Source organism: Paramormyrops kingsleyae, chromosome 7 (genome assembly GCF_048594095.1).
Source record: "Paramormyrops kingsleyae isolate MSU_618 chromosome 7, PKINGS_0.4, whole genome shotgun sequence".
NCBI lineage: Eukaryota > Metazoa > Chordata > Actinopteri > Osteoglossiformes > Mormyridae > Paramormyrops > Paramormyrops kingsleyae.
The window spans coordinates 3,149,016-3,166,072 of NC_132803.1; the positions used below are offsets into that span (position 1 = coordinate 3,149,016).

Below are 17,057 nucleotides of genomic sequence, written 5' to 3' on the forward strand. Positions count from 1 at the left end.
ACTGTAAAGCTCTTTTTTTTCAAGCTCTGAACGTATATATGGGAACGGATGGAAACATAATATTCAGTTGTCAGGTCAAAGTGCCGTTTGAACAAAGTTCATAAGTTCAATAAATTGCATTGTAAAGTTGTATTGCATTCATCAGACAACGGTCCATTTTCACTTATGCAATTCAGGGCTACAGTAAAGTCAAGGGAGGTAATGCTAAGATTATACAATTCCTTGGTGAGACCTCACCTAGAATATTGTGTGCAGGTTTGGTCACCATATCTTAAAAAGGACATTGCAGCCTTAGAAAAGGTGCAGCGTAGGGCCACAAGAATGATTCCTGGTCTTAGAGGAATGTCATACGAGGAAAGGTTAGTTGAGCTAAATCTGTTCAGCCTCAAGCAAAGGAGACAGGGGGGACATGATCCAGGTCTATAAGATTCTAACAGGTTTGGATGCTGTTCAACCGAATAGTTACTTCAGCATTAGTTCAAATACAAGAACTTGTGGCCATAGGTGGAAATTAGCGGGAGAACATTTCAAACTGGATTTAAGGAAGCACTTCTTTACACAGCGTGTAGTCAGAATATGGAATAGTCTTTCTGATAACATAGTGCAAGCTGAATCTTTGGGTTCCTTTAAATCAGAGCCAAATAAGATTTCAACAACTCTGGCTTATTAGTTAAGTTCTCCCCAAGCAAGCTCGATGGGCCGAATGGCCTCCTCTCGTTTGTATAGTTCTTATGTTCTTAAACCTGGAATTAATTCCAGAACATACGGAAGAAGGAAGGATGCCTACATGATTGCACAAATTTAGAAACATTTAAGTGTTTTATTTTTAAGGAGAATTATTCAGAGGTGTATAGTTCGGTTCCAGAAAGTGAAAATTCAGACATGTTGATTCAACGAACAGTTGAGTGTTCTGTGACACTGACTCCATCGAACATTATAGTAAGACAAGTGTGCACTGAAAGTGAGGGGAAGAGAGTGAGATGTGCAATAAACAAATTTCTGGATCCGTGGTATATTTTATTTATAGCTGTATGGTTACTGTGATTTTGATGGTTCCTTTTATGTGCAACTGTGTTTGCAACGTTACAGTACTGTATTTCGCTTTTGGTAAATAAAACACGTGGTCGTGCATGAAATTGATAAACAGTAAAGCATTTAGAAAAATTTAACTTAATTAAAAAACAATACAAAATATGTAATTCGTCACTTCTACGACAATAAGAAACTCTGGTTGGACAAACAAAACGTGCAAATAATGTTGTGCTCAAGCTTTAATGAACAAATAAAATATATTCTAAAAAATACTCTGGAAAGTTTTGCCTGATTGTGCAAATGAGAAATGTACATATTATCTACCACTCATATACCATATACACACAAATTGCACAAATACTAAAGCTGATTGTTTGTGTAGTCTATTTCAATGAGGTACATACATGTTGAGGTACACTGTTGAATGTAAGCTGCAGCAAATCGTTGAAGGTTACATTTCCCAGAAGAATATATACACTCACCTAAAGGATTATTAGGAACACCTGTTCAATTTCCCATTAATGCAATTATCTAATCAACCAATCACATGGCAGTTGTTTCAATGCATTTAGGGGTGTGGTCCTGGTCAAGACAATCTCCTGAACTCCAAACTGAATGTCAGAATGGGAAAGAAAGGTGATTTAAGCAATTTTGAGCGTGGCATGGTTGTTGGTGCCAGACGGGCCGGTCTGAGTATTTCACAATCTGCTCAGTTACTGGGATTTTCACGCACAACCATTTCTAGGGTTTACAAAGAATGGTGTGCAAAGGGAAAACCATCCAGTATGCGGCAGTCCTGTGGGCGAAAATGCCTTGTTGATGCTAGAAGTCAGAGGAGAATGGGCCGACTGATTCAAGCTGATAGAAGAGCAACTTTGACTGAAATAACCACTCGTTACAACCGAGGTATGCAGCAAAGCATTTGTGAAGCCATAACACGCACAACCTTGAGGCGGATGGGCTACAACAGCAGAAGACCCCACCGGGTACCACTCATCTCCACTACAAATAGGAAAAAGAGGCTACAATTTGCACGAGCTCACCAAAATTGGACAGTTGAAGACTGGAAAAATGTTGCCTGGTCTGATGAGTCTCGATTTCTGTTGAGACATTCAAATGGTAGAGTCAGAATTTGGCGTAAACAGAATGAGAACATGGATCCATCATGCCTTGTTACCACTGTGCAGGCTGGTGGTGGTGGTGTAACGGTGTGGGGGATGTTTTCTTGGCACACTTTAGGCCCCTTAGTGCCAATTGGGCATCGTTTAAATGCCACGGCCTACCTGAGCATTGTTTCTGACCATGACCATCCCTTTATGACCACCATGTACCCATCCTCTGATGGCTACTTCCAGCAGGATAGTGCACCATGTCACAAAGCTCGAATCATTTCAAATTGGTTTCTTGAACATGACAATGAGTTCACTGTACTACAATGGCCCCCACAGTCACCAGATCTCAACCCAATAGAGCATCTTTGGGATGTGGTGGAACGGGAGCTTCGTGCCCTGGATGTGCATCCCACAAATCTCCATCAACTGCAAGATGCTATCCTATCAATATGGGCCAACATTTCTAAAGAATGCTTTCAGCACCTTGCTGAATCAATGCCACGTAGAATTAAGGCAGTTCTGAAGGCGAAAGGGGGTCAAACACCGTATTAGTATGGTGTTCCTAATAATCCTTTAGGTGAGTGTATATATATAATTAACAATGGGCCTCATTCACTAACCATTCTTACGAACAAATTTGTTCTTAAACCCCAAGTACGCACTTTTTTACGAAGATTTTGACATTCACCAATGTTTTCTTATCTGAATTTGTTCTTAGCTAAGAACACGCACACTAAAGACCATTCTTACGCACATTTGAGTAATGATAGTTTGTTCAAAATAATCGGTTATAGCAGTTTTGTTCATTCTACAGTTCATAAAATGATAGTATTTGAATAATTTATAAAAGCAAAATATAAAAAATAATTTTAAAGTCTAAAAATTATTTTCATGGTAGTAACGGCGATCATGAGGATTATAAATGTCTGTTTCTGCACATAGGTCTTGCTATCAAAATGGCATTTCTGTTACTTCTTGAATAGCTTACCAATCGTGCTCTGAGAAGGGAACGCATGTTCGAAGATCATTTAGATTTATTTGGCACACCGTTTGTACTGTTCAACTGCTCCAACTTCTATGGAAGTTTTATATTTACACAAGAACACAAATGAAACAGTGAGTGTGTGAAATTAGGTTGGTGTGTTACCCAGCTGGCTAGGACTCATGTCTGGACTGGTGCCCTGAATCACCCGACAGAGGAATCATATTACTGCTGGGTCCCGGTCAAGGCCCTGAAGCCCAAGAACTCCATACTAATGCCACTCTGACTCCAAGCTTTGCTCCCACCCGTGTCTCACAGCAGAGTGACATGTTCTATGTGAAAAATAAAGAATTCCCATGTACTTGTACAAATGGTAATTTTATTGCATTTACACCCATTTTCATTGAATTAATCTGTAACACCTTATAAGAATTTATTGGTTAAATATACTCATTCTTTAAAACAGCAAGAACATTCTGCATATTGTGCAATACTCATACCCTTAGAGTCTTCCCAGACTAGAAAAGCATCCCGTCAATTAAGTCGAAGTACTGATCATGGTTTAGATTTAGACAAAAAAATAAAAGTTCACCTAATTCACGGGAATTATTTTTTTTGTTGATAGTTTGCAAAGGCTGTGTTGCCTTAGAACTTTCTTATGGTGCAACAGCTTCATGCAGCCTCTTCGTGTTTGCTTGTCGTGTCTGCGACAGCACGTCTGATGTACATAAAGAGGTCTTCAGGCTCTCCACTGTGACTCACAAGCGTACAGAAATTATTGAGGAACTCATAGAGCTGAGCTGGAAAGAGAGCGAGACAAAATTAGCATGTGGACACTTACAGTATGTGAGGATCAGCAGTAGATGGGAACCATTGCTAGGAACCTCAAGGCTGTGGATTTCCTACGATCTTCACAACAACATAAAACATCAGCGATATGAAGTAAAAAACAAAATGTTATCATTGAAAATAAGCAAAAGGCAGACCGTGTATCATCTGTTTTCAGGTGCACGTGTTAAATGTGACAAATGCTCATACAATTTTGTGTGATCCTGAGTCTTCATTTAGCATGCAGGAGGGGGGGTGGGAATTAACTCACCCACTGTTACATTATGATTGATGAGGAACTGGTACATCCCCAGCAGCTCCCTTTCAAGGTGCTTGTTGTGGAACGTGAAGAAGGCCACGTCTCTCTGGGCCACGGCTGCAGCCATTAGCTGTATAAGACCTGCAGCAGAAGAGGGAACATGGTCAGGAGGGAGCTGGAAGGGAGCAAAAATGTGGACTCTGTGGGTCCCTGAGGACCGGACTGGGAAACACTTCCATAGAGTATGAAAACCATGGGGGTTTCAGGGCTGAGCTGGGGGTTCAAATCCTACACTCTTTGTGTGGAGTTTACATGGTCGCTCCATGTGCACGTTCAGTCCAAAGCCATGTAAATAGGGTAATGAGCATGACTAAATTGCCCATAGTGTCTGTATAAATGTACAGCATGTGATGGATGGGGATCCCACGTGTGGTGGACGTGCAGCATTGGTAAGGCTCCATTCTGACCAGGATCAGGGATTGGAAGATAGATGGACGAAAGCACTGAGCTAAAGATAAACCACAATAACTAATTCAAGAGCAATAGTCTTAGAACACAGAAAGGGACATCAGCTATGTTACATCATTTAACAAGAGGAGGACCTCGGTACATTTACATTCTTCCAAAAATTACCCAACGGTTGATATTCCAGCTGCATATTCCAACAAGGCATTTTCCTGTCCTCCTAGGAGGTGACCTGCCTTACCTTTGAGTTTGGGGTCACCCTTAAAGGCACCACAGCCCCAGTTCCCAGTAGCTACAGCTGGGAGGTAATCGACAGGAATGTTCTCTTCTCCCCGGAAACCACAGTAGGCCTTCAAAAAATAACCCAAAACGCACATTAAGAAAAGCTCCTTTGCTTCTTAACCTGGTCAGATGGAAACTCATGCAAGCAAAGTCTGAAAACACAAGAACAGCTTGAGAGCCAAAAGATCCTTGGCAACATCAAACAAGATGAGTAACAAATCTAATCAGATGTTAATAGTGACCAACAAATCCAAACACTGAAAAGTGGAGGAGTACAAATACCTGGGTGTTCACCTCAACAACAAACTGGACTAGTCTACAAACACTGAGGCAGTTTACAAAAAGGGTCTAAGTCGTCTTCACTTGCTAAGGCGGCTAAGATCCTTTGGGGTGAACAGGACTCTCTTAAGGACCTTCTACGACACTGTGGTAGCATCTGCTATCTTTTATGCTGTGGTCTGCTGGTGTGGTGGAATTTCAGAGAGGGACAGGGGGAAGTTGAACAAACTGGTGAAGAGGGCCAGCTCTGTCTTGGGCTGTCCACTGAAATCCATCGAGCAGGTTGGGGAAGAGAGGATGATGTCTAAGCTGACATCCATTATGGACAACACCCCCCACCCCCTGCATGAGACTGTACGAGCCCTGAGCAGCTCGTTCAGCAATAGACTTCTACACCCACAGTGTAGGAAGGAGCGCTACCGCAGGTCATTCTTACCAGCAGCTGTCAGACTTTATAACACAGTTTTAGTGTGAGTATTTTCTACTCATATACTGTCTAACGGACATATCATATGCCTTTAACTGCGGTTACCAATTTGCAGCTGAGTGTACATTGTATATTCACCAGGATCATTCACACCCCACCCCACCCCCACACTTGTGTACATATTAGGGATGTTCATTTCGGTTAATTTTCCCAACCGACAACCGCCGTTCGTTAACCGAACATTAATCCTTAACCGATCGGTTTAGAACATTAAATTGGAATTGAATTAAATCAGAACTGAGGAGTGTCTGATTAAATATGCTAACTTTTTTTCAGTTTTATTTTAACATGTGCGAACAACAACACACAGAACATACAAAAAACTGAATCTGGATTCACACGTTGTCAAATTTTCATGCACCTGCAGCGTTTTCGACAAGACAAAAATTAATTAATATACAGTCGACCCTCGCCACTTTGCGCTTCGACTTAAGCGGATATTCATTAAAAAGTTGATCGAGACAGTAAAAATCTACTTTTTGAGCGCTTGGCTGTGTGAAATTACTGGCTATCCTATCATCTTCCTATCCGGCCCACTGATTGGCTCAGTTTCACGCTTGTTGCTTTCTCTCATACACGCGTCTACGTCATTACGCATCGGAACCGTCTTTGCTGTTGTAAGTGTTTGCGTGACTAAAGGCTGTTATTTCATGTCTGAAGGGCTCTAATAATGTTAAAAACCGCATTTAGAAGGTCTTAAACATGTTGTCTATGCTCTACCTATGGAAGTATTTCCCTTGTAAATAAAGAATCCTACTTCGCGGAAATTCACTCGTCGCGGTAGAAGGCACGTGTGGTTGCATGTGATAACGCCCCATGAGTTTAACTGATAGTAATAATCGGTCAAAATTCATTCGGTCGGTTAACCGTTAAACGGTCAATATGAGCATCCCTAGTACATATCTCTGTACATCTTTATTTATTTATTTTTAAAACTTTGGTTGTATTACTTTTGTATAAGAGCTCTGTAACACCTAAATTTCTCATTCGTGGGATAATAAAGGTTTATTCTATTCTATTCTATTCTACAAATTTTCTTGGCCTGACAAATTCTTCTTGGCATCCTAATGTACTGAACGTTTCCACTTTGTAGAGAAGATAAGATCGGAGTTGTTTCCAAGCACCCCATTGACATAGGAAACCATTGTGGTGTGACCATACCATGATTAGTCACAGTAACAGGGTGAGACCGTGCAGGCCAACCAACCTTGTTCAGCTCACGGATTACGCGTGTCATGTCGTACTGCTCCTTCTGGTTTTTGAAGTTCAATGCATCAATGGCGACCATTTTTCTCTGCCGTCTGAGCCATTCATCCCTTTGGATAGAGATTAACATTTGTTAGTTTTTCACTTAGTCTGAAGAATCCTTTCACTTAGCACACATGCACGTTACCTTGTGGCACTGCAGATCTATGAGAAGAGCACAGTATGTTTCTGCAAGTGGGGAAAAGCTGCATCTGCAGCAAAACTTGGGTGCAGAGGCATAAAGTCAACTGGAAATGGCAGTGACGTGTTCATGGGTTACCTCTGGCATTGGTCTATACAAAATTCTTGACAGACAAAGGAGTCGCTGTAGCCAGTGTATCTGTTGTACTGCTGGAGACCTGTAGGGGGAGCCCAAATATTGTTATGGCACAGGCTATGACAAATGCGAGTGCATTTTTGCCTAAGACCAGCACTAAAACTCCAAGCTAACTGAAGCAGAACCCAGCCATCGTTTATTTGAATCAGTAGAGTAACGTCCCAGCTTGGACAAAACCGTGCTGTTCCCCTGGAACTGAAAAAATACCTAATTGATCAGTGATTAATACATATTTTAAAATCATATTGTTCCAAAGTTTACAAGACATTTTAAGAAGTAACAGAGCTACCAGACCAGTGTGGGGTTGCCCACTAGACTGTGGAGGTCACATTAGTATGAGGTACCTCATACATGCTCTTACCGGTGATCCGGAGGCACTCGTTGTCGGCCAGCCTCTCAGTAAAAAGCCTGGACACAATGAGCTCTGGGTAGCAGAGGAACAGGATCTCCTCCTGGACCAGTCCATTCCCAAGCACACCTCCTCCTACCAAGCTGCAGGCAAAGTCCACCTGCCATAAACCAGGGAATTTCAACAGTAGCTTGTATTACAATATGATACAGAATGAAGCAATATGAGCAATGTAGAGGTAATCCAACTTACCAAGTATATTTTATAGAAAAACAGTGTTAAACAAGTATAAATATAATATATAATATAATTTCAATATACCAGAGCCAGAGCTGATTGAGGAAGGAGAAGAAGATAGCAGGTACAGAATGAGGCAGGGGACAGCAAGTCTGGTTGGGTTACGTACCTGCAGCATGCCCTGGCCCTTCTCCTCAATGGTGCCTTCTGAGGAGACGTGAAGCTTAGTCAGCATTTTGGATTCCCTATACAGTGCCAGAGGGCCAGCCACAAAGAGGGGACAATCGGCCGCACGTCAATGACACATTCCATCTCTTACAAGACATGCAAACAGGAAAAAGAACCATAGCCACCTTTCCCATTGTGGAGCGTCACGAAGACAGCACCTCTCGAAGGTCACCAGTCCCTCGATCTCTTTTTCTGTAGGCAGAGAACAATCACGGACAGTGGGTTTTTGATAGAAACACCATTTTGACCTCCTGTGGCTTCTTGCAAAGGATCCAACAAGTGTCTGGATCCAAGGTTGACTTTGCCTTTTCTATCCTGCACACCTCCAAGTTATAAGGAACAGGAAAGGAATAATGACCCATAATCCATCAGGAAGCACTTCGTACAGCAGTTACCGTGATCTGATACTATCTTGAAGTAGTTGAAAATGGCTTTGAGTTTCTCCTGTTTCCTTGGTGACCAGTTCCCAAACAAGCTGTAGAGAGGGCGAAAAGAATACACCCACCATACTGAACATGACATAAAGGGAAATGTGCACTTTACATTCCACAAATCTTCCTTCATTTTTCTCTTTCTTAGAAAACTACTTTTCATAGCAGCAATGAGTCATCATCCAATAAAGAATAGAAGACTGATGTCCCACCAAATGGCTAATGTGGGCAGGTGAACACTAACTTCATGAGATGAAGATATGGCGATTAGAATTTTTTGCACTATGAACATTTTATACATTTAAACAGGGACTGAAAGTTAAAATGTCTACATTTTGTACTACTAAAAATAGACTAGGCAGGAAAATACCTGAACCCATGATTGATAGTTTTGTATAAAAAGTGGCTACGTTAAATATATGTCAAAACAGCCACAGTGAACAGTGAAATGGGTGATAAACCCACACAATTTGGTGACAACAGTGAAATATCAAAAGGTGAGGTCTCCTTATAAATAGTGGTGTACCGATGTGAGATACCAGTAACCTATGTATTTGTGTCTAATGTTACCATTACCAATAACTGTCACCAGAAACTGGTCAGCTTGTGCCAGTGGTGATGCCTGCTGATCAGATTAATCTATCATGTCCAATTTGCAACATGTCTCATTTTGTCACTGAAGTAAACTTCTTTGTCTTGTTTGGGCTCAACACAATATGTGAGATATACATCTCATGGCTGTGAGATGGCAAAATGGGCTAGAAAGTGTGAGTCTCATGGGTAACACCCAGATGGGCTACAGAAGAGAACATAAACATGACCAGGTACAAAAACACCATGAGGAGGAGCAGACCTGGAGAAGTTTATGGTGGGGTAGTGGAAGTACTCTGAGTTGTGGTGGGAGGCATTGCGGTGGGGGAAGGTGCAGTAGAAGGCGTTGGCCAGCAGGCAGGCGATCTGGAGCTGGGACATCGTGATGGCGTGTTGCTGGCCGTGTCTCAGCAAGGGAATGGGCTGCCAAAGAATGATGAGGGACAAAGGTATGTTAGGCTGTCATCAGCCCCACAAAACCAGAAGAGGTGGTGATGTGGGTTCAGTACATCTTACCTTCGGGCACAGGTCCGGCAACTTGAGGGCCAGTACAGACATTTTGTGCAGAATGTAAGGCACGTCCACTTGCGCCTCAGTGGATAGTGACTGAAATGTATAGGTTAACACTTTAATGCTGAATTGCATTATTTTTTATAAACAGATTGGTGTCAGGGGCTGCTCTGTTTATTTTAAGCATGTATTGCAGACTAAAAATGTTCATTTGCAGCTCCTCCTTGGACAATTCGACACCTCCATCATAGTCAGCATCCTGACATGCTCTATCGCAGTCTGGTATGGTGGAATGGATTCCCTAACTAAGAAAAGACCCCAGCCAATCATCACCAAAGCCTGAAAGAACTGTGGTCCTGCACTGCCATCAACTGAACAACGATACACTCAACCTGCCAAAAGGATTACAGGGGACCTCTCACATCCTGTACATGATCTACTTCAACTGCTTCCCTCAGGTAGGTGACTCAGATCACTAATCACCAAAACAACACAATTCAAACCAGCTTCTTCCCCAGTTCCAATCAGACTCCTCAACAACTCCCCCTACTTTTAATCAACAACAATGCAATACTTGCACCATTTCAATATTTACTTTCTCATCAGCACAGATCATTTACTTGCACATTGTAATTGCATATTGCATCACGCACTGTATGTATGAATGTATATTGTCTGTATTGTACTTGCGTTTACTTCCAGTATTTGACTAAACTTGCACCAACCTCTGTACTTATCACTCACCATCTCTGCTTGTTATCTTGTATTTATGCTCTGTCCACATTACACCTAATTGTCAACTGTGACATGGTGTCTCAAACTGTTGGTAACCTTGGTCGTGAGGCAATAAAGAATCTGATTCTGAAATATGCTCTTGAACTGCTATAGTGATGATAGCTGGCAAGGACCATGATTTATTTAATGATGTTATATAATTGTCTCAAAGTCAATTAGTCATTTATTACTAAATGAACACAACACGACTTGAATCACTGACCTGACAGAAAGAATGCAGAGCATCAAAGGACCACCGGTCTTTGTACTTTGGGTTGTATCTCTTTATTGCATTCTAAAGAGAGAAAAGAGAAAGAGGGGAGAGAAATCAAACTTGTAAAGTGAAGTTTTTTTGGCTTTGGATTTAGTCTGACTAATTTTCCCTCTGAAATGTGACCAGATACTAGGAATGAGTCAGCATTGTTGAATATTTGAGAACGTGTATAAAATAAAAGAAAAACATCAAACAACTGAGCTATTTTAAATACTATTAAAATAGTAACCGATAACCCAGACAAGTATTTACCTGAATGCACAAGGCACAGGCTAATAGATGTCATTACATGGTACTGCACTTGAGCTTGTGAATTTGATTTTATGTTTCAATTTAATTTCTTCAAGATACTTTTTAATGTTACTTTTAATCTTTTAGCAGCCACAAATGATATCGAATTGTGTACAGAAATAAGTAACTATTTTAATCCATGCTCCATACACATTTTTCTGTGTCTGAGGTAGGGGTGGGCTGGGGGAGAGGTTAATTGAATATTATTTGAAAAATCACTGGCAAAATTTGACTAATAATTTTGCCTGAAATGGCCATCCCTATCAGACACCATACCTCAACATCAGATGATGATGGGGTCTTTGAGAGATGGGACAAACTTTTAGAAATTTCATTCCATCGTGCAGTCTAAACAAATGAAGAACAATGAGAATTAGTTTTTTTGCAGAAAAACATACGAAATGAGAGAGTAATTCCATCCCTTATGCAAACCTTGCCTTAATTCAATGTTCTGGTTACCCACCTGGAAATTGCCTGACTGCGTGACACTTTCAGCCGAGTAAGGCATTTTCACAAAAAAGCTATTCCATTTGGGCGAGCCGGATTGTGGTACCAACCGCTTATGTTGGAATTCATCTTCCTAGACAGAGAACGGAAACAGAAAATAAACAAATTTGTGTAACAATATACATCAACTGGTCCATCAACACATAAGCTCTGGAATGTCTTTATAGCCGACCAGTGAATTTGCTCTTACTAGAATGGAAAGGAACAGTGATGTTTATTAACTCTCAATATGACCCCATATAGTACGTGTCCAGCTAAAGCAATGTTAAATCCTTACATTGACCAGAACTGTGTGGTACTTGCTGGAGGACAACTTATCCAGTTCCAGATGGCAAGAAGGGAGGCTCCTCAGCTCAGACAAGGGTGTGCTGCGGTAGATCTGTCTCGTCACTTCACCTCCCGTTGCCTGTCCTGACTGGGACGTGCTTTCATCACAACTGGATGACTTCCTGCGACTCTGACCCTTGTGTGTCTTGTCATCAGGGTGGAGTATATCGTTCATTTGAGAGCTGTCATTCCGTTTGGCCGCGCCTGAGGGATGAGAGACTGCCCCCAATCGATTTTTAATTAAATTAACGTGATGAGCTTCTCAGACAGAACAGCAAAACCCTAACACCAATTTCAACATACAGATGCTCCTTGTTTTACGATGTGTCTGACTGATGATATTTTGACTTTATGATGGTGCGACAGGAATGCAGTCAGTAGTGATCACACTTTGAATTTTGATCTGTTTCCGGGCTATCGATATCCGATACAATACTTTATACTGCTGCTGGGTGACAGCAGCATTCACCCAGCTGTGCTTCCAGTCTCTGTAGTGATAATGAGCATAAACATCTCATAGTGTCTCATAAAATGGCATTGTTTTTTCAGTGTTTTAAAATATTTCACAAGCCCATTATATCTACTAAATGCTCAAGTGCGTCCTATGAATTCATATTCGACTTATGATATTTCCAATTTGCGATGGGTTCATTGGAACGTAACTCCATTTTAAGTCAAGGAACATCTGTACTTATTCAGATGGTCTAAACCAGAAGTTCTCAATCCTGTTCCTGGTGCCCCTGTTAAACCAAATTCTGTGACCATTGAATTCTGTGACAAGATTTGGTAGCTACTATCAAATATTGTGACCCCTCTGCTGAAGGTGGACGGTGCAACCCAATCATCAAATCCTGTGACCCAAAAGAAACTGGGGAAAAATCGGTGATTCTGCTGTGAAAAACACTTTAGGTGACTTGTCTTCATTGTACATGATAATATTAGAAAGATTTCATAACTGGGGTGTACAGGTCAGCTCTGGCAAAGTAGGGTGACTAATTAATACCGCTGTCATCAGATTTTGTGACCCAAGTGTGGATACTGAACAAGCAACAATGTACCATTCATCTTCAGGCGACAATGTGCTAAGTGGGTCTTTAAAAAGAAATGTTCATCGTGTTTACACAATTCAGACAGCTGTCGTCTTATTATATCCAGTATTCTTACATTTACACACACTTGAAAATAGGCTTGCCATCCGTCCCTTTTAATTCAGGATAGTTCAGTGTAATAGGTTTAGGAGAATTTTATTCCAGTTCCAGTACGAGACGATAACGCATTATACGAGACGAGTGATGACGCTGTTTTTAATTGTGACAGTAAATGTAGTGCACTACAATACAGAATATGGTGCATCAAAAAATTGGCTGCATCAGCCGATTGGGTAAGGGTTGTCTTAAGTATCAGAATGTGAAACAGCAGTTAAGTAACCTAAAGTGGAGATAACGTAAAATAAAACCAAAATAAAACAAAATAAAAGTAAAATATTTTTATTTTACTTTCCCCCGAATAAACGGGGAAATTAGACAGAGCACTGCCGTCGTGTTTCGGAGCTCAGAAATACCCACTCTCGTACCCTCCTACATATTTTGCAAGAACACGCAGTTAAATTGCATCACGTAAAACGCGTAGAGTAGAGCACGACAATACAGAATATGGTGCATCACAAAATTTGCTGCATCAGTCGATTGGGTAAGAGTTGTGTAAGTATCAGAATGTGAAACAGGAGTTAAGTAACCTAAAGTAAGATGATGAAACTGAGAAACAGAACTATCATGTTCATTTTCACAGTTATGTCTTTACACGCATTGTAAAGTGGAGATAACTTAAAATAAAAACAAAATAAAAGTAATTTGATGTAACACCCCCCCCCCGAATATTTTCACTCCAACACACACTGCTTTCAATCTGTATGGAAGCCCGTTTCCGCCACCTAGGAAAAAAATTATATAAAATTTAAGTCGAAATTTAGATCATAAAAGTCATAAAGTCATAAAAGAACCAAACTTCATGAATGTTTTTTGTGACAAAGAAGTATCTGTTCCAATCACTCTATCAGAGAAAAATCAGAGTTGTAGAAATGACGGGAAACTCAAGAGAGCCATAATATTATGTTCTTTACAAGTGTATGTAAACTTTTGGCCACAACTGTAATATCTCAAAATAACGAGATAACTAAGTCAAAATTTCGACTTAAAGTTAGAAACTTGTTTCGAGATACTAATAACTTTACACGAAAGGTGGGGCATTTTTAATGACAGAATCGTGTTGTCCAGTACACAGACAACGATGCACACCGATTACGAAACACGTAATCAAGCAATTCAGCTGTGATACATTTGCTTTGTCCCATGGTGCACTGCCTAAATCACACTTTACAACTTACTTATGGATTAATTTGTGTTATCAATTAACTGTCAATATGCATGAAATGGAGCAATGGTATGTAATATAGATACAATGTAATAATTAATAACTGTTAGAAAGTGATCTTGAAAATCCAAGTGGTGTGCATTGTCCCCCAGACTCCACTGATAAAGGCACGCTTCATAGGACATGACTGTCTCATTTTGTTTCAGAGCTATTAACCCTTTACTGCATTACCCCTATGCCATGTAATATGGATACAATGTATTAATTAATAACTGAGAGAAAGTTATTCTGAAAATCCAATGGGTGTGCATTGTTCCCTGTAGTCCACTGATCAAAGCACACGTCACGTAAGTGCCTGTCTTGTCTAATTTTAAAGTTAGTAACCCATTCATGTATTGTCCCATTGCACATTATACGGATACATTGGAACATTCAAAAAATTAATCAAAATTCGTACGTAAAGCAGTGTGGGAAACAAAGTGGTGTGCATCAGTCGCTATGAGCCCAAAATGCTAAACCATGTTGTGGAAGTAAAATTGGACATTAGTAGGCCCGGGAGGGGAGGCATATTGGGTCTCATGTCTTAGGCCTTAGGCCAGAAGAGATTGTTTTGAATACTATGTGACCTCGCTTTGTGATAGCTGCCTGCAGTCGGCTCCGCAGAAGCTCGGACCTTGGAGAGGCAGACAGTGGAGCAAAGGGGGGGAGAAACCACTTGCAGGAAGAGACTCGAAGCCACCCCAACTGGTGCACAAAGAGTTATACCACAAAGTAGTTGTAGTAGTCAATATATAATACTGATTGCATCATGTTAATCATATTTATGTTAATCATACTAATCATATGTTAACCATGTATTTTCAGCGATTCAGGGACAATATGTCAATGTGTTAATCATTAATCAATGGAACACCCAAACATTAACAATGATTCAGTGTCATATAATTAATATCTATATACATATCTCATGTAGAGTCTAGAAGCCGAGGCTGTCTCCAGTAAGTTGCGTACAATGGGTGGATTTTACCTTGCTACCAAAGTGAACCAATGGAGCGGGAGAATTGTGTTTGTTATACGTTTCAGCTTAGTTTGTTGATGTTTCATGACCAATCAGGACTTAGAATTCCTGGGAGCTACGGTTTATCTACTGGTCGCTTTGTGTGCCAGGGGTGACTTGGTACCAAGTGCCAGAGTGTGATGGGAGCGCTTTGCTGAATTTGCTGGAATAAAAGAGATTTTCTTTACTCACCAAACTAAGAGGTCCAGACTTTTATTCTAAGTACTTGATTTACAATTTTTCTACCACAATGTGCACCATGCCATTACAGCTGACAGCACCTATAATATTAACTATTAATACGATTTTGCACAAAGCAAAAGCGCAAAAATAATCGGTGTGCATCATTGTCTGTGTACTGGACGATTCTGTCATTAAAAACGACCCACCTTAATTCCGTGAAAAGTTATTAAAGCTAGAAACTTGTTTCGAGATACTAAGTCGAAATTTCTAGATAATATCTCGAGATAACTAAGTCGAAATTTCGACTTAAATTTTATATTATTTTTTCCCCGGTGGCGAAAACGGGCTTCCATAGGTAAGAACCCATTATGATTTTTACATTTTAGTAGAAAAGGAAACAAAAAAAAAAAATCCAAAAATTGCAGTCAATGCATCTTAACACTAATAGGACTGTACATTTCTCGATTATTTTAACTTAACACCAAAAAGATGCTGGCTTTTTACCCGAGCGTTCCTTTTCTGCATGTTGGTCACTTCCGGATATTTGCGCCGGATCTCCTGTGTCTGCTGGTGCATCACCGGGAGCAATGTTCTGTTTGTCCTCAGTAGGAAGGTCTGACATGCTTTACGGTGATTTCACGGTCCTGAAAGTTTAATGTACGAAGGGAACAGATTCTTTTTTTTCGCGGAGAAAGGCAGATGTCATCAAAGCACGTTTTGCCCTCCGACAGGCAGCTAACTCGCTAACATTCAATCTTAACAGTCTGGTGTAATAAGATGCATCGTTAGGAAAGAAATAGAAAGAACGAGTGAATAACTCAAGAAGACCGAGTAGCAGTAACCCACCAGGTGCAGCATATAGCCATTTAACTACAACTAGCCATATTTAGCCAATTAGCTTCCCAGCGAAGGAAACGACGTGTATCAAATATATTTCAGTTCCACTTCAGATGAAAGATATGTTGACTGCAATTCAATACGAACAAATATATAACATGCAGCTGCTGGAGGGGAAATACTATAGCAGCAAAATCTATTTTATTCAGGTTACTTTTAATGAATTCAGGTTATATTTAATGAATGTCGTACAAAATGTATACACGACAAATTCTCTTATTAAGTATCGTCATAGCAGTTATCAGTGCCGTCGTAATTTACACAGAAATGCATTATAATGTTTTACTATGTAGCAATACAGCTAAATAGACTTAAGTTAGACAACTGTAAATGTACAAAGATCTTACTCACTGGTTTACGACAAGCCGATGTTCATCACGCGGCCGCGAGGGATTTTCTGAAGAGTTTTGGCCAATCACATGTAATCTTAAACGACGCGCGCCGTTCAAAACTGAAAGCGAAAGTATGCACTTCGTGGGCGGGGTGTATTACGGGCATATTTGAAGAAACCCTGAAAATGTTGCAGCTTCAGTGGAACGCAATCTGTGGTTCTTACTGTAAAGCTCTTTTTGACGTTCCAATATTTAAGTTTTTTTTCAAGCTCTGAACGTATAAATGGGAACGGATGGAAACATAATATTCAGTTGTCAGGTCAAAGTGCCGTTTGAACAAAGTTCATTAGTTCAATAAATTGATTCATCAGACAACGGTCCATTTTCACTT

At 40.4% G+C, this 17,057-nt stretch overlaps 1 protein-coding gene across 2 annotated transcripts; it reads right to left on the reverse strand.

The window, feature by feature from the left end:
- Positions 1 to 3,485: 3,485 nt before the first annotated feature.
- LOC140592062 (poly(ADP-ribose) glycohydrolase-like) lies at positions 3,486 to 16,786 on the reverse strand. Of its 2 annotated transcripts, none has more exons than XM_072714089.1 (17): positions 16,686 to 16,786; positions 15,942 to 16,081; positions 11,778 to 12,046; positions 11,457 to 11,573; positions 11,270 to 11,341; positions 10,652 to 10,723; positions 9,661 to 9,750; positions 9,407 to 9,567; positions 8,518 to 8,597; positions 8,248 to 8,314; positions 8,064 to 8,139; positions 7,670 to 7,817; positions 7,252 to 7,330; positions 6,934 to 7,042; positions 4,920 to 5,028; positions 4,226 to 4,354; positions 3,486 to 3,926 (listed from the first exon to the last, which is right to left on the reverse strand). In XM_072714089.1, exons 2-17 carry the CDS (start codon positions 16,057 to 16,059, stop codon positions 3,799 to 3,801), a joined length of 1,824 nt encoding a protein of 607 aa, XP_072570190.1. In that variant the 5' UTR covers positions 16,060 to 16,081; positions 16,686 to 16,786; the 3' UTR covers positions 3,486 to 3,798. The 2 variants fall into 2 exon arrangements, with proteins under 2 accessions (XP_072570190.1, XP_072570191.1); XM_072714090.1 differs by having other exon boundaries at positions 3,486 to 4,035.
- Positions 16,787 to 17,057: the final 271 nt, after the last annotated feature.